At 38.1% G+C, this 18,000-nt stretch overlaps 1 protein-coding gene across 3 annotated transcripts in view; it reads right to left on the bottom strand.

Moving 5' to 3' along the window:
• Window positions 1-1,339: 1,339 nt before the first annotated feature.
• The window catches only part of FAM169A (family with sequence similarity 169 member A), a 37,263-nt gene continuing 20,602 nt past the window's right edge, over window positions 1,340-18,000 (bottom strand). For 2 of the 3 annotated variants that reach the window (XM_064438074.1, XM_064438075.1), the window contains exons 5-13: window positions 16,736-16,907; window positions 14,202-14,381; window positions 12,631-12,759; window positions 12,313-12,425; window positions 10,166-10,220; window positions 9,656-9,794; window positions 7,343-7,505; window positions 6,350-6,553; window positions 1,340-5,644 (exon numbers count right to left, since the gene is read on the bottom strand). In XM_064438074.1, coding sequence (XP_064294144.1) covers window positions 5,105-5,644; window positions 6,350-6,553; window positions 7,343-7,505; window positions 9,656-9,794; window positions 10,166-10,220; window positions 12,313-12,425; window positions 12,631-12,759; window positions 14,202-14,381; window positions 16,736-16,907 — 1,695 coding nt within the window. In that variant the 3' untranslated portion in view covers window positions 1,340-5,104. The remainder of the gene's footprint in view (window positions 5,645-6,349; window positions 6,554-7,342; window positions 7,506-9,655; window positions 9,795-10,165; window positions 10,221-12,312; window positions 12,426-12,630; window positions 12,760-14,201; window positions 14,382-16,735; window positions 16,908-18,000) is intronic. The other variant, XM_064438076.1, reaches the window with a different exon arrangement.

The raw sequence follows: 18,000 nt of genomic DNA, 5'->3' as shown, positions 1-18,000 counted from the left end.
GCAGTTTTGTGGCTTAGGTATATTGTAAAAATTCTTAATTCAGCTTACATTCCTAGTGATGGGAAATATAGCCACTGTCTCCCATGATGGCCTGCTGTAATAGCTAAAGGTACAGAAGAACACACAAACTTATATTCTGCTGCTAGGGAGGTGTAAGAGTGCAGCTGGAAGAATGCAGCTAGAATCTTACTGCAGACTGGCATCAGAATTTAAAACACTGTTTGATACTTGTCCCTAAAGAAGCACTGGCTTGAGAACATACTAGCAGCATGGGGATGCAGCAGGGGAAGATAACAAGGAGGGCAGCTGTTTGCACCCTCTCTCCCCCTCTTCTTTCCTCATATCTTTCTCCCTTTGCCTCCATGACTGCATTAATGGAAAGAGTAAGGGCTGGAGAGTGTAGCACTGTAGTTCCAGGCAAGCAGAGAACAGTTTCAGGAGTTTAAATTTATGAAGTTGTAGGGGTTTTACGATGTGAAATTTGAGAATGGCATGACAGCCCTGATACTACAAGTACTTGTAGCTATTTTGGTGGTTTTAGGAAACATTCAAAAAAACTAAAGGTCACAAGCATCAACTGATCAATATATATTTAGCTTGTATCCTCAAAACACAAGAAACAAAAGCTGCTTCTAAACTGGAGGCTTTCAGCAATGCTGTGTGTAACTGCATCAGGACTCTTCCAGTCAAGAAACAAACTTAGCACAGTCTATCACTACAAACACACACACCATTTTATATTCCTAAGCAGTACTGCACTTCAACCCAAGGAGCTTTTAACACAAACTCCAATTAAATCCTTATAAGTTTTCTCGAGTTTATGAGGGCATTCTTACCCATCAACATGGTAAGAGGGGAACTTTCAAACAAAACCCTTAAGTTGCAGAAGTCAGAATGTGAATAGGCTTGCATTGGGGTTTTCTGCATTAAAAAAAGTTTAAGGCTAGAGGTAATTGTTGCACTTAAAACATTTTAATATACTACCCTGTAGGGAGTGCGTTGCAACATTTCTAGTTGACTTGTCTATAGCAAACTTCATTAAAACTACTAAGTTTACATCACCTTGCATAGTTGGTATAAATAGCAGAATGCATGCTGTAATGTTCAGAACAGTCTATTCTACAGCTTTTTTTAAATAGAAGTCTGATGCATAAGCTAATGTAGTACAGGAAATTGTTTTAATTGGTGAAAGATTTTCAGTTAATAATCTTTGAGCTTTTAAAGCTCCTTGGTAGCTGACAGATTGTAAAGTGATGCTAGTTTCTAGTGAACTAATCACTTTCAAACATGTCTCCTGTATAGCAGAAAAGGACTCAAATAGTAAAATCCAAGAAAAAAATAATCACAAAATATAAGTTTAATTACTACTTCAAAACATGTCAAGAGCAGCCAAGACAGTACTACAAAAAGGAAAAAGGAAAAACTAACACTGTAACAAGACTTAAGTACAATACTCTAGAATAACAACATATCTTTCATAAGATTTATAAACAGGGTATCACTATTTTAGAAAACATCTAACACCACATTTGTTAAAAGTAAAAGTGTATCCTCTGGGAAACAAAATTTTAGAATGGTCACTTAAAGCAGAGAAGCTGAAACTTAGGCCTATCTGTTGCTACGTTTAGCTTAGTAGTGTTGATGACACTGTAAATGATCAGTTTGATTACTAACGTCTACAAATGAAACAGTATTAAAGAAAGCAACAAACCAACGTCAGACATCATTTCAAGTAATTTAAAAGCACTTTTGAAATAGGACATGTATATATTTTCATGTGAAGGGCTATGAAACATGAACAGCAAACGAGAATTCTGCACAAAATGAAAACAGACTAAAAGAATGTGGGAGAAGCAAAGCAAATCCTGTTGAAAATTAACAAGCAGTACAAGAGACATTTGAACAAATGTTGGATTAAAATACAAAAGCATTTACCATTTAAGTGCAAGGCTGGAAATTAGTGTTCTTTAAACCCTATTCCTAGGCTAAATAAAGCTCAAAAATAATACTGCTTGCTTTCACTGTATGCATGTAGTTTCACAGCATGTTGTAATAGCATTTGGTACAAACTTGTATAAAGTTGATGTTCTGATTATTGGTTGCTGGTGCAATAAGATCTTAAAAATTCTGTAAGAGTTTGATGGCAATAAGACAGATGGTTAACAGACAAAAAACCCAAATTGTTCAAGCCTAAGAACCACTGGTTTTCCCAAGGTAGAACACTTCAGTCAATACAATTGTCAGATATGTTCCCTTACATTAATGTAACAGAAGGTATAGACCATTAAACTACTGTTCTAAAGGGACAATCAGTACCACAATAAAATTATTTAAAATCAGTATTTTGATTTTGCTATTCCGTATTTACTGCAAGATACTGGTGCCAAATAAATTGTTATAGAAATAAACTGTGCCCTTTATTTCAAAGTACTACTGCGATCACAGAACAACGTATAGTTTTCAAACCTGCACTGGTTATCAGAATTGCTAAAGGCACCCCAACTGCCCACATTCAGTGCCTAACAGTCTGGCCATCAGCTACTATCTCAGGTGCCCCAGATTTAGAGAGATATCTACTCAAGAATATAGTTACAGATGTGAATTTAAGCTCAGTTTTAAAAACTGACTCATGGAAGTGAGATCAGAAGTCTGATCAGTAGAAACCAAGACTGACCTAATCCAATAATCTTGTAACATTTATGTATTCAATATGCAAATGTATTAAAAGAAAGATACTAACTGAAACCAGTTCCAACTTAGCCATGAAAAGCAGAAGCCAGGAGAGTGACGTTAGCTTCTCACGAACACTGACCTCACAGGGAACACAAGCTATAAAACATATGAATAAAAAAATCCACCTAGAAGTAATTGACACAACTGGGACCCACTTTTCATAAGTGAAAGAACTGTTAACTTCTTGAGAGTGGATACATTCGTATCAACTGAAATATTTGGCAGATTGATCTTTAGTAAAGCTTGCTCTAAAGATAGAAGATGGGTTATACTATGTACTGTATGCAACCATCCTTTAAGCCACCAGTCCTCACAAATCCCAAATTCTTAGCAATGCAATAGATGTGTTTTCTAGCTTTTTTTTTATACAATAAATCTTAGCAGTAAAAAAGAAGCCATACAGAACATAAAGGAAGTTGTGTCATGCTTTATAGAAAATGCTTGATTAATTTTAGAAATACTTAAGGTTCACTTCAATATATGAACAAACAGTAATGAGAGTTCTTGAAGATTTATCAGTTATAGGGCTCATAAGGAGTACCAGTATGTACAGGTAACCTGTAGTTACAGTTACATGCACTAGTTCAAGAAACCCAGATTTAACTCAGTAATCCCATGCACCCTGACCTAAAGTTTAGAAGTTTAGGTAACATGTTTTCCAAAAACTACCCTTTTTTTTTCTTACAAGGTGCTCTTAACAGATTAAAAAGAAGCATGGCACTTCATCAGGTGAAAGAAATAGTACAAATGTATCTTACACAGTTAAAATATCTTATAAATACAGTTAAACTGTGTAAACATAAAATACAAAACCAGATTCTTACATTAGCAACATAGAGGCATAAAAGTTAAGACAGCATTGCAACTATTCAGGTGAACCTTGTACTCAAGTCCTGAACAGCAATTTCTAGATACCTCTGTTTTTTGAGACACTGTGGGAAACTAGTTCACTCACCTTAAAAAAGGCATATAGGAGGACACATAGTGGTCTCCTGTTCTTAGAACCACTGGTCTTTCTTATTCCTGAGTTTTTAACCCATTACAAGAGGACCTTCATTTACTGAAAGGAACACATAGCAAACTAAGAACAATTTACTTTACGTGTGACAAATTAAATTAAGTTTATGGCTTGCCATGAGAACCTCTGAAGGGAGACACACATGAAAAGCCTGTTTTTATTTCTGTTTGCATATAGCAAAGTTTGGTTGCTGCTTTTAAGAAAAGCTGTGAAATGGAAAGCTATGATCCCAGGGATCACATCCAAGTTAGAAAAAAGGAAGTGGAAATCAGAAGTATTTTCGATCACCTGCTAACTCCTAAAGGCATAGTTTGGCAAACAAGCATTTGCTGAAACACTAATATTCACACTAATGAATGTCAACCACCTGAAAGGCCAGCAGTCACACCTGGCAGACACAACATTTTAATAGTTACCCCACAGCACCAGCTAAGTGTTTGGAAAACACAAAGTACCATTTCTTTTCAGACCAAAACCAGTTCAAAAGTTGTCATGTCCTTTTCTTGTAGTGTAACAACTAATTGAGTATCCACTCAACACATGCAAGTAGTTAGGATGGCAGTTCAAACAATTCTGCATATGTACTGAAGTCTACACTCCATACACTCTGGAAGAAACTTAGGCTTACCAAGATGCTGCCTGTGGAAACTACAAGTAGTTTGGTGTGTAGTCATCTCTTAATCTTCACGTAAAGAACTTCATTACCAGAGTGTGCTGTGGCAGATAGAGCGCTGACCATATTTCTACCTACTCAGCTGTTTCAAGCGATTCTCATGAAAGACAGATGCTGTTTATGTTGTTTTGATTTAGTAAGTTATCCCCTTCTTATGTGTTTTAAGACCTAGAATTACAGAATGTTACATTCTTTTCATCTCATCTGAGAAAAACCTATGGGGAGGGAACAAGAAGTGAGGGAGAATTTTTCTTGTTCTGCTTCTCTCCACAGTAGAAAACAAAGTTATTAAAAAATGCCAGAGTGATATCTGGGCTCATGAAAGTCTATGGGAATCTGAGGGACATGGACAGGGTCAGAATTTCACACTGCATTTTTCTTCCATGACAGCCACCTCAAATATGCAAACTGTTCCTTTTGCTATCACAACCGTATTTATTCAGCATGCATCCTTTATAAAAGGAGGAGGCTGGCTGTCTACTTTCATGTTCTGATGAAGCTCAATGTCTAGCAGTTAAAAATTGAAGAAAACTTGAGGGAAGGTGATGAATCCCAGGAGTAAGTCCAATCCAGAATTTTAAACACATGTCCCATGTCCCATATGGTTTAGTTAACACCCTACTGTTTTACACAAAATAACTTTCTTATAAATAGATGAATTAGCAATCATTATTTCACTTTTAAGCTGGTTTTCCTTTTTTCTTGGGTGGACCTTTGTAGCCTTTGGCCTTTCTTCGCAAGTTTCTCCGATCTACAACGGGTACCTCAATTTCTGCTTCCTCAGAGCTGCTGTCAGCAGCCCGCTCCACTGCTGCCTGTGTGTACTGATGTATGGACTCGGACTCTTCTGAGTGCTCTTCTAACTGGTTCTTCTGCCCTTCCTGTCCAGAAGGCTGCTGAAAAGAAACACCTTCAACTTCGACCACTATCACGGAGCTCTGACTCAGGGCAACAGGGGCCTCCTGTGCGTCGTGCCCTGCTTCCTGATTTTCATCTTCCAAAGAAGAAGCTGTTTTGGGCAATATATTTTCAGAAACAGATTCTTCTGCTGCTTCAGCCACCACAGAGCTGGGCAGGCCATTGTCAGATGGCTCTTCTTTTGGTGCCAAAGCTGCTGTATTTTCAGTGGTGGTCTTTTCAGATTCTTCCTGTTCTTCAGTGCCTGCCTCTTCTAATGTACCTTCTTCAGTCAGCACTTCTGAAACATTTGCATTTAAAAGCTGCAGGGGGAGGGGAAGGGTGTCAAAACAACCAAAGGAACAATTAATTGAAGATACAAGAGGCTGAACAACTACCACCCCTAGCTAGCAACCTCAGGGGATACTTTGGCATTCAGCAGTTTTTAATACTACATGTACAGCCAACACACCAGTCCTCTACTACTTTTTGCATGAGACTATTTTGTGAACTCCATTTGATATCCAGAGTTCCTCTCATATTTTCAAATTCAAATTATTCAAAGGATTATTCAGGTACAGTGAAAACATTCTGAAATTAATCCCAGGGGAAAAATAAACAGTTTTTATTTTAGAGATACACAATTATAATTTTGCTAGCATGTAACAATCTACTTTTGCACTATAAAAACAAACCAGGAAAATCTGTTTTCTAGAAGGGTGGCTTTTCATTCATATCCAACTAAGATTAGTGAGAAAGCTGTTTCATCACTGCCAAAGCAAACTGGAACAATGTATCTTACTTTTTGATATCACATACATATATGCCCCACTTCTGCATATTAAAACAGAAATGTTAGTACATTCTGTTTATGGATTTACATCATCTGGCCTAATAATTGTGTCTTCCAAAAACTTCATGTGGTGGTCAGGGCTACTGTCTATCTGTTACTTAACAAAAGAAAAAAACAGCAAGATAGGTACACTCTGAAGGAAAGATGGCTTCACATTCTGTTTTAGTTCTCTCACCTTCTCTGATACAGTGTCTTCTGACGGTTTTGCTAGAGACTCAAGGATTAATGGAACAAACAGCGTTAAGGGCTCTTCTGGACTCTCAGACTGCAATTTTGATTCACCACTTAGAACTTCATTTGCTGTTTCCTCTTCAGCCGTAAGTGAGGTCTTGCCAGTTTGTTCTATTACCTCACCATTAAAAGGTTCTGAAGGAGCTTCCTAATTAAAGAAAAAAAAGAAAACAAAACACATTTCTAAGTCAAGATTATGCCCAGCCATTTGTTCCCCAACACTAGTGGGTATATCTGATCTAAACTTGCAGCTTAATGTGAGAAGCAGGTAGCTCTGGTACCTAGAAATGTGTACTAAGGAGGCAGAGCTTAGTGCAGTGTAACTAACTTAACCAGCATATTAGCTTGGTGCTGTCACCTGCACTGAATTTCACACCATAGCTTACGCTGTTAGGAGCCAAGCCAGGCAGTTTTTATGCATCTCAAGCAAACATGCTGCAGAAATTACTTGAACCCAACATAGTGTAAGATCCACTTTCTCACCAATCAGTAAGGATATAAAACCCTGGAGGCATTGCTAGGCACAACAGTTACTCACAGATTTAAATTCAAGCTGTTAACAAGTTGTAGATAAAAGTTGGATTTAAACACCAAAGCAGGCAAGCTTTAAGTGGAGAAGTAAAAAGAGCCAACAGTAGTCACTGAAGCATACCAGCTATTGGCTTCTTCAAAGAAACTTTTTTTTTTCTAATTTCGAGATACTGGATCAGATCTTGACCTTACCCCAGTTCTCCGGAATATCTGAGTAGGAGAAATCAATTATGACAATTAGGTTGGTCAACAAGCTAGAAATTCACCTTACTGAAGATCCTTTGAACTTGGTATGTAAATCAAAGTCATGTGATAGCCACATGGATCAAGGCAGCAAGGAGCATATTCAACAGAAACTGTAGTGGTATTCCAAACTTATCTGCTATTGCTATCACATTCAGCTCACCTCCTCCTCAGTTTCATTCTCAAGGGCCGATACATATAGGTCTGTTTCTGATACAGCCTGGCCATCATCTTCAATAGTTGCTTTTTCATCCATAGCAGTACCCTCCTCAGGTACTACCACTGAGCCTTCAGCGCTTTCAGATGAGGGGGCACGAGGTTCCAGCCTGCAGCAGGTATTAAGATATATACTTTAATCTTTTAGATTAACACATAATTTTGGTGATCTCAGCAGGGAAATTCTTTCATGTCTAGTTATAAAGTACCGTATCACATGCTCACCATAGGAAATAGCCATTTTCAGATGTACTTTGTTTTCTAGATTGTTAACTCCTCATTAGGAAAAAAATCAACCAGGAAAGATTGCTTCGTCCATTATAAAATGAAGACATCTATCTCAATTCCATTTTATGGGAATAAAAGTCAGAAACTTGTTCGTTATTTTAAATTTAGAAAGCAGTGATCTATTACATATTTGAAAGACACAAATGGAGGAAGCAACTTCTCCCACCCCCACTGTAGAAACAGTTTAAAATTATAATTTCAATTATATTTCAATATACACATTTATTTACGATTATATATACAAAAAATTGCATAGAAGCAAATATGTTTGTATAGCCACTGAATATACATATATTAAAGGCACCATGACTTGAAACGAATTCAGGACAATAAACACATCATGGATGAAGATTCAATCAGCTGGAGATTAAATTAGCAAATAGTGTTACTACCCATCAAGTGCATCAGAGCTTCATCTTTACCTATCTCAAACATTCAATTTTCATTTTTGAGATGATAAATCTTAGATATACTGGAAGTATTAGATACAAGCAAAGAAAAAAGTACATGCAATAGATTTGCAGGAGGCTGCTTCACAATCTCATAATAAAGGCAGTATTGGAGGGTTTTATCCAAGGTGCCAGTCTTGAGATGAAGGCACTCCATAGGAGAAAGTCCCTGACCAAAGACCCTGCTGCATTTGCTAATGTGCATGGAAGGAGAGAACCAATTTGATATCCTGCCCTGTTGCCATCAGGATTAGCTCCTTAGCTCTGCTCATGAACACTATGTTCGAAGGAGCAGTGTCACCTCATTGACTTCCTTTTGCAAGGCCCAAAATACTGACATTCAATAACAGGCTAGTCCTCACACATACTACTGATTGCCTAGTTGGTAACAGGTAATAATTTCTCAACCTGTGGCAGCATGAAACCATGACATTTGGCCTGTTTGAACCAGCTTAGGGCAGCACACTGATAGTGCAGGACAGCAGTGCTGCATCTCTGTAGTTCTACTGAGCAGTTTATACACAAAAATTAGGCTGTGTCTAGCTGAAATGCTCAGGTTCGTGTGGGGAATAAAAACCACCCCCCAACTAATTTTGTTTAAGAAACCTAATGGAACCAGTTTGAGGGATTTCTTAGAAAACAACCACATTATCCTTAGTTATGGGGATTGCAGTGGGGTTTTTTGGAAGAGAATGAGACAGGGAGAGACAGACATGGGGCAGGAGGGTGACAGTGTGTGTCTATGAGCATTTATACACTCACACACAGGAAGGGGGATGAAAGAGCAATTAATTTATTTAAGAGAGCCACAGTTTTGCTTTCTGGATGGAAGCCAGTACAAATTAGTACATCAGGCCCTGTCTTGTATGAATTGTTATGGCACACAAGTGGTACAATTCTTCACATCCCTATTTGATAATTAATACACAGGATAACATCTTTTAAACTGGAGATAATTTTTTTTTTCTGGGATATAAGTTCAGATATGATGGTTTTCAATCAGAATTTGTCTAAACAAAGGGCTTTACTTTCATGGGTGGCTCCCTATAGCTCTTCTATTATTAAGTGACCAACAGTAAGCAGCTGACAAACTAAACAGTCAAACTTTTAGCACAACATACCGCCATAACAAGAGGTCAGGAAAGGACACCTCTCCAAAGATCATACATAGCATTGTGGATACATGTACAGTTACATTACTGCAAGAAAATGTGCTGTATGAATACAGATTTTTTTACCTTCATGCAGACTCAGTTATAACAGAACACCCTCAGCCCTCACTGTTTTCTTACTGTTATTTCCAGTATCTGCCAACCTTTCAGAGACATCACATCTTGGTGCAATCACTCTCCAGGTGATGTCTCAATTTTCTGTCTCACATCAGGCTTTATTTTTAGTAATTTTGAAATCAAGCAAGTAGGAATAAAGGAGAAGAAATACCAAGCAGCACACGGAGAAACCGATTTAGTTTGTGACTGCCCAAGCAACAAAATAAGAGATCAGTAAAATATGGGCTCCTCTACCTGTTTTCTGACACATGAAGAGCATTTTCCTCATCTCCTCGGAAAGTTTCAGGTTCAGGTTCCTGGATATTTTTTCCTACCCTGGGACGTTTTAAATGACTGCTTCGTGTCCGAATGGAAATGGAAGTTATGTTAAAGTCTTAGGGAAAGAAAAAAAACAACAAAAAAACAAAACCACAAAATAAATGCAAGTGAACAAATGCAGTCTAAGATATGTGTACAACTTTCCCCCCTAATACTTCATTAAAGAAACTGAGCGTAAGTAAAACAGCATTTCATTGTGGTACTTGTTCTTCCTGAAAACACATACATAATAACTTTACCAAGACCCGTACCAGTTTTATCCGAAGTCCTTTAAAAGGTTTATGAGTTGATCCTCCGCACCTTAGAGGAAGGCATGTTTTTATACAGTGTAAGATTCTGCAAAGTGTAAGTTTGAAAGCAGTAAAACAGCCTGCTAACCTATTAATCCACAGTAATCACAATACTGATAATCAAGATTATTTTTACCTTGAGATGTGCTTGCACGGACATCTACTGATTCTTTACGTTTTTGAGAGTCAGCCTACACAGCAAAAGCAAAGCTAATGTTATTCCAAAAACTTATGAATTGATTGAAATACCTTCTTCTCCTTCTCTGGGGTTGCATCTGTCTAAAGCACTCTTTCATAGTAATGATCCTATGGAAAAGCAGCTACAACCATTCTTAATTTAAGATACGTACATGTCTCTCAGAATTTTTTTTATTATCTTTATTACACGGATTAATTTGTGTGTGTGTTTTACTTCTGGTCTCAACATAGAAGATAAGACTTGAAAGTAACCTGTCATTATAAATAACATTACCAAGTTTTTCCTCCAACCATTCACTTTATAACAGGCATCCATATAATTAAATGCTAGAAGTCTTTCTGTTGTTTCCCCTTTCTGTATAAACCCAAGGGATTACATTACAGTATCTGACAATTGAACAGTAGTTTTATTTTTATATTTATATTCTATTTTTTAGTCTCATTTTTATCATGGCATGCAACAGAATATGGCAGCCCATGTAAAAAAATTCAGACAAGAAAAAACAGACCTTAGTGATTCAGCAGTAACGCAGCTTACATGCAAGTCAGCACAAGAGGCTGCTCATGTCAGAGCTCCTTCTCCCTAGAGCTCTTCTACCTCCTGTTCTTCCCCACCACCCCAATACTTCAATTTCTTCTGCAAGTTAGCCGAGAACTTGGTGGTCAAGCACTTGACACTAATGTGTACAGCTTGTACCCAGTTCAGAAAGTTATTCACATTACTCTTTCTTAGTTGCTGGAAGTAATCTAGAACTGGCAATAACTAGCATCCAAGTGTTCTGCCACCTTTCAAGCCTCACTTCCAGTACTACCCAAGAAGGCCAGCAAAAAGTGGCCATATCTATGTTCTGCTGCTTGAAATAGTTTCACTTTGAGTTTTAAATGCATAAGAATTTGTAGACTAATGACAAATTATTCTAGCATCAAACACAAAATGGGGAGCACTAAGTTAAAGGTAAAAATGAAAGTTGGGGGGTGTTTTCTCCTGGTCCAGGACAAGGTGGGGTATTTTATTTTGTGTGGTGATCCAACAGTTTTCAAATCTTTGCAGAACTGCTTAAGGATTGTGCAGGTGCCAAGAAGAGAGCTGCCAGCAATTCTAACAAGCTATGAAGAGTTGGAGCACTTTGGTATCTACTATATTCCTCTTCTGGAAAAAGGCAAGACACAGGGCTTGAGCTCTTAATTCACACCAATAGAAACTGTAAGAACTACTATCCAGCTGCTATTTTCTCCAGTTACATCCATATCACTCTACAACCAAAACATGCATTTTCTAAATAATTTTGGTGATATGATCACTATGGGAATCTGAATCCATAACTCAGCCGTGATGCTCAAGCCATTATTGCCTATTTTTAATTAAAGCTTTGACTTCTACAACAGCATGGTCATGACAATACTACAGTCAGTCCTGAAGCATGCAAATCCATGCTCACTGTATTTGGAGCTACAATTTATTCTGAAGCACATTCTCTGTGGCCTCAGAACACAAATGAGAGAGGAACAGCTTCATAATATTTAAAGACACAAATATATTCACAACCACATATCAACCAGAGTTCAGCTACATATTGATATTTCAAATACATACAAGAAAGCTGCAGTCCTTCTATATGGACAATATATAACTCTAAATACAAGCTACACACCTTCCATTGTATTGAACTGTGATGTGAACGTGCACTTCTATAAACACTTCTCATTCTCTCCACTCTTACAATCACTCTGCTGTGCGACAGCCCTTCTAGACAGCTTAATCTCAGCCAGTTGAAATACTCTCTCTAATCTGCTAGCAAACAGCTCAAATTATACTGTGACAGCTGTGGCACAGACCTTCTACGTTAATGGGGACACCCTGCCCTCTTGGGGGGGGAAGGTATTTTTAACCCCAGCTTAGTCATCGGTGTTACATTGGCAGGAAGCGTAACATCCACCCAAAAAGTAATAAAAACATTTGTTTTTATAGGTAGTGCGGACTTGAGCCAATTCAGTTATAACGAGGTGGACAAAAAAAGCATTTCTCATGCTGTCTTTTAGTAGCAAAGCAATCAAAAAAACAGAGGTAACAGTTTGTGCACATACGCTTAGCTGTGTTTCTAGCTCAGTCCTCTGTCCACTTGCTTCATATACTGCTGCAGACTGCTGAAAGTGATCCTCTGCTTGGAAACTCCTACTTTCTTTCTGTGAGGCCTCTGCTGTAAGATTTTAAAAAAGGAAACAAGGGATGTAGAAAATCGTAGTACCTTTACGTAACAGTTAACTATTCCAAATATGATCTCACAGATCTCAGCAGAAATAAAAGTCTTTCTGCTAGTTTCCATAGGCAGTGTTCACAGACCTCACTGTTGTGACTGTTCAACTTTTAAAGTGTCAGAAAACAATAAAACGAAGCATCCATACCTCTCATCTTGAGCTTTTCCTTCTCCAATATAGATGCAATAGGTGTTCGCTGGAACCACTGTCCTGCTCCCTCCACTTCCCAGAAAAGTTTCTGATCCCCAGGGTACTTCTCCAGATATTGCTTACAAGCTGAACAAACATAAGAAAAAACACCATTATATATACGCTATGCACTCGACTGTACCTCAGTTTCCAAAGTTTACCTAAAATAAAGTTTGCATCCATCATACACATAATCCACCACAAAAACATGTGTCCAATGAAACAGTCAAGTCTGAAATCGACATAATATTGCTTTACCATACTCATCCTTCTCAGTAAATAATTTCTTCATGTTTAAAGGCTTTCCATTATTATCATAAACTGCAAAGATGGATGGGATTTCTTCTTCTTCTATAAGCACCCACTTGAGTTTTACAGCTTCACTGGTCACTGTCCCTGCCAATCACAAGACCCAACCCACGATGGAAGGGCTCCTGGGCAGAGGAGATAGTCAAGTGATTTTTGTCTCTCCATGTTATTATTGGCATTCGTTAAAAGCACTCTTTGGGAATGCAAACTCATTACCATTGCATGGTTTATCATCTGCTCACTATTGGCTTCTGGAATATTTTCTTCTCTGCTGCCCCTCCACCTCTTTTCTCCCAGTATGTATAAACTAAACATTCATGTGGAGAGGCATGCTTTGTCAGTATTCTGCAGCAGCTACGAGGAAAACTACTATTTTTCACTAGATTCACTATTCATCCATAATCTCGGTGGACACAATCCCTGCTGTATCATCCCTTGATCAAGGAAATGGATTAGTCATTAAATTCTGCTCAAGACAGTTTGCTAGCTGAATCCTAACAAACCAGGTCTCATCAGATCCAACAACAGACAGTGCTCTGGAAAAGCAGAAAACTTCCAGTGGCTAACAAGGCCAGATGAAAATGTTCATAGAAGGAAGCCTGGCAGATGGCCTAAGAGTAGGACATGCCTTGAGAAACAGGGCAAAGGCGATGTTGCTTGGGACTGTGTTCAGGCAAGAAGCACATCATTTCCAGAACGTGTGTCAGTTCCTAGATGACACTCTTAGGTTGCTAATGGAAGAGGTGTGTTTTCCATATATATTAATTCTGTGCCTTCTTTACCCAAGGTAAAACATAGCCTATTATGTCCATTTGACCAGAAGTTCTGAGAAAGCATGAATTAAATGACCTTGTGAGGCTTAGGTGTTAGCAAGAGAAAGGTGTTACAAAGAAGATACACATTAGATCACACACACAAACACCTCAGCCCATTCTGGTGGCTTGAGGGGGACACAGCGGCAAACTTCATAGTAGCAGAAAGTCAATGGAGATCCAATAATCTGATCTCATATAGATCAGATAATCATATAGGATTAAAAATCTAATGAGGAACTACTTCACCATCTTGACCAAATCAGGATTTTTAGCCTTCACTGAAAAGCAGAGCATGTAATACAGAAACTGAAGATGCAGCCACAAATACAAAGCCTGAAAGCAGCTCTCAGTTGGACATGTAAAGAAAGCACAGAGATGACCAGAAAAATAAATTAAAGAGCTTGCCTGTGTAAACAAAGGGTGACAACGGGTATCGTAGGCCAAGACGATCTTCAGTAAAGGAGTCAACGAAGTCTTCCAACATGATTAGCCCAGAGTCTTTCCCACGATGTTTCTTTCTTACAAACATTGTGTCTAACACTGGCAGCTGGTAAGTCTGACCGCGATAAGAGCTACAAATACTTCCTGCGATAATAGGAAGGGAAAATATCCATCATTACTTCAGCATTGGCATGCTGCATCATCGATCTTAGCATATTCAAATTAAGACTTTTATTAATTATAAAAATTATACCAAACCACATAACTGTAAGCCATATAAAACTTACAGAAATAATTTATAACGTTCATTAAAAATAAATGCTATCAGCCATTTTTTGGCTCTATGGGCAAGCTTCATAATGTTGCCAAGATATATCAATAGATTAATATATTAGAAAAAGTCTGTAGTACCAGAAAAGAAAAGCAGAGATAGAAAGGAAAGGATCACTTTGAAATCTCACTATAAAATTCCATAGGAAAAACAATATTAACAATTAAGCTGAAAGAGGGAGGAGAGAAAAGGAGATAATAAAATTAAAGAATTGCACTTTTATGTAGATTAGATCACTCCTCAGGACAAATATGAAGACTATAATTCAGCTCTTTTTTAAAGACTGAAACAATAATTTAAAAAATTAAACCACAAAATTCCTAGGCTACTTTACAATGGCATTCTCCTCCAAAAAAACCATCCATAATAAAACAAAGATGAAACAGACTGTCACAACACATAGGTACTTCAGTATCAGAGGATTCAAAGGGTAGTTATGCACTCAGCAGTGACAAAGGGGTGCCATATAATGGCATTAAGATAGTCCATGAACTATCCAATCCATTTTCAGGCCCTCATTTTGCAAGTCAGAGTGAACTATGCCGAAGAGTTGCCCCTTCCTCTAACAAGGCCAAAGAGAAGTATAAAGTTGCCTATACAACATAGTCATTGCAACCTGGTACTTTTGATACCAATGAACATACTTACCTTCATTTTTCAAGGAAGGAAAACATGGCCAGAGAGGTTACATTATTCAGGTACCCTTTGGGATACCAGTCAGGCTCTACCACTCCTTCCTAACCATCTGTTTCCAGAGCTGCCTTTCTCCCTTTCTCCATGTAGACTACTCACTTAGAGCACGTGTCAAACATTGGTGAAATATTGATAATGCCTAGAAAGATTAGCCCTCAGCATTTGCTAACTCGGGCCAAGTAAATAATAGAATCACAGAATGGTAGGGGTTTGAACGGACCTCTGGAGATCATCTCATCCAAGCCCCCTGCTTGAGCAGGTACAACTAGAGCAGGGGGCACAGGACTGCTTCCAGGCAGGTTTTGAATATTTCCATAGATGAGAGGGCATTGTGTGAAATGCAACAAGTGAGCACAAGTAAAACAAAACTTCAGTGCCACATAAAGAAGTGTCCTCATTCTAGACTAAAAATAGAATCACTACTCTAATATCCAGCTATATAAGGCCACAACAAAAAGCACTGCAATGTAAATACTACCTTGTGACCACCACACTGCCTCAATTTTGACATTAAAAATACTAAGACTTATATAAATTATGCAACATACAAATTTCTTTTAAGAAAAAGAAAAAATCCACAAAGAGATAACAAAGACAATAGAACGAATTAGCTCATTGCTTTCCTATCCTGATTGCCAGACCAGAATAGGTCAGTTACCTAGACAGCTTACTGTTTTAATTTTAACAGTCTGCAAAGGCATATATGTATGTTAGATGACAGAAGTCTCCAGTGAGCCTTCAGTTAACACCCTCTAGAGATGAAACAAAAAAATGCCAGACTGTCTCCTTGATCCAAATATTTATGTTCTACAAAGTGCTATCAATGTGCTAAACAGCCTACCCAATATTCAGCAAAAAAAGAGAAAAATACAACAATAAAAAAGGAAGTTAATGTTTTAGAAAAAGAGAAAAACAGAAAATCTGTAACGTTAGTAACAAACGTGCCAGCTGAACTGTAATCTTTGAGGAAACGTGTGTGTGGAAGGAAAGGGAATCTCGTTTTGTTATCACCAGGTGTAGCTGAATGTTATACCTGTGGGCAAAGTTTGTATACTGTCATTCTACAAAACGTTTAACTGGTAATGACATCTGATTCTACATTCACTTCTGATAAACAGGATCTCTGCATTCTGGAGCTAGGTCAAAAAAAACCACCCCAAAAAGAAGCACAGCCGTATCTAACTGTAAACAATTGTTCTACAGAAAAGAAAAAAGCTTTTGGATATATGTCATTTCTACAGTTTTACATATATTTCGTAGAATATGAAAAAAACAAGAACTTTTAGATTGCTAAAGCATGTAAGCATTTAAGCTAGAAATTTTAACAGCAATCTGACCTCTTATGATTTCAGGAAAACACCAACTCATTAGGCCTGCAAGGCTTTTAAAGTCTAGTAATACAATATTCTTCAAATAAGCTTCCTACCCCCCACCCTTTGTTCCCCCCAAATCCCACAATACTGAAGTGTTTTACCTGTAGGTTTAACAGAATAGAACCCAATGGCTTCTCCTTTTTTCCACATAATCTTTGCATATTCATTGCTACCATGACAGAGAAATGGGATCTCATTTCTTTCCATTTCTTGCGTCCGATAGATAATTCGGTTCAGAACATAAAGAACAACCCTCTCTCCAACAGACTTCACCTACGGAAAAACAGAAGATCATTTTAGAAGAGTGGTCAGACTAGTTAATACTCATACATCAGGGACGTTACTTTCCAAAGTTGCCAGTTAACACAGCTACAGATGGAGTCAAGAGAAGCCGTAAGTGCTAAAGCAGGATGAAGCTCTGAGGTTTGTTTGAGGGCAAGGAGGTGCTCAGAAGCCATAGCAATAGGTTACATATAAAGCACTACCATAGACAGAGGATATTTCACAACTTCAACAACACTCCTACTCCAATGGGTAAAAGCTGAGAGAAGTGCTAGGAGTTGGGCATTAGGAGGAATGTTTTGATTTTAACTCAAAACTATTTTTGGATTTAGGAAACATTCACCAAATGCAACAGCAGTACAGCAACCTCAGGCTTCCCAGGCTAGCTGGTAACTGGAGTCCTACAAAGGAGAAACGATGAGCCTTATGGAGTAGCAGAACTTGGCACACTCAATCACTGCTGACAGAGTGGCAGACAAGAGGACACGATGCAGTGGAAGAACTCATTACAACAGTTTCTGTGGCATGAAACAAGGAACTCAATATCCCTTTCTGTGTCCTGCAGGGTTCCTTCTAAGTAAGAAATTTAAGTTCACCACTATCCTACCCACTGTGAAGGAAGAGTGGAAGAACCATGTTTTCTTCCCAGTGCCCAGAGCCTCAGCTATCCTACCTGTAAAAGATTCATGTATTGTCACACTGCAAGCCACCAGCTCCAACTTGCCACTACCAAACAGGTACCCGACAGCATTTTTAGCTTACTAGTCTCCTGATAAGACCAATAGGTACCACTATGGTACAGTGCCCACTGTACTAAGACATTTCAATACAGCCAGACATACAATGTTCTAAAGAGTAAAGAAATTCTTAACATTGTTAACATCTAAATAGCTTACACATGAAGCTACTGTACAAGAGTCACTCTTGGTCTAGACACTATCTTCACAGCCAAATTCTCTTCCCCCTGCTACCTACTCCTCTGTTCCCATTGACCTTGCTTTTGACTTGAGACAGACAACTAATTTCTGAATGAAACAAAAACATGTAACATCACACACTAGCTATTTGCCATTACCTTGAAGGA

The sequence above is a fragment of the Phalacrocorax carbo genome, chromosome Z (assembly GCF_963921805.1).
Source record: "Phalacrocorax carbo chromosome Z, bPhaCar2.1, whole genome shotgun sequence".
NCBI lineage: Eukaryota > Metazoa > Chordata > Aves > Suliformes > Phalacrocoracidae > Phalacrocorax > Phalacrocorax carbo.
This window is presented reverse-complemented; position numbering and strand designations above follow the sequence as displayed.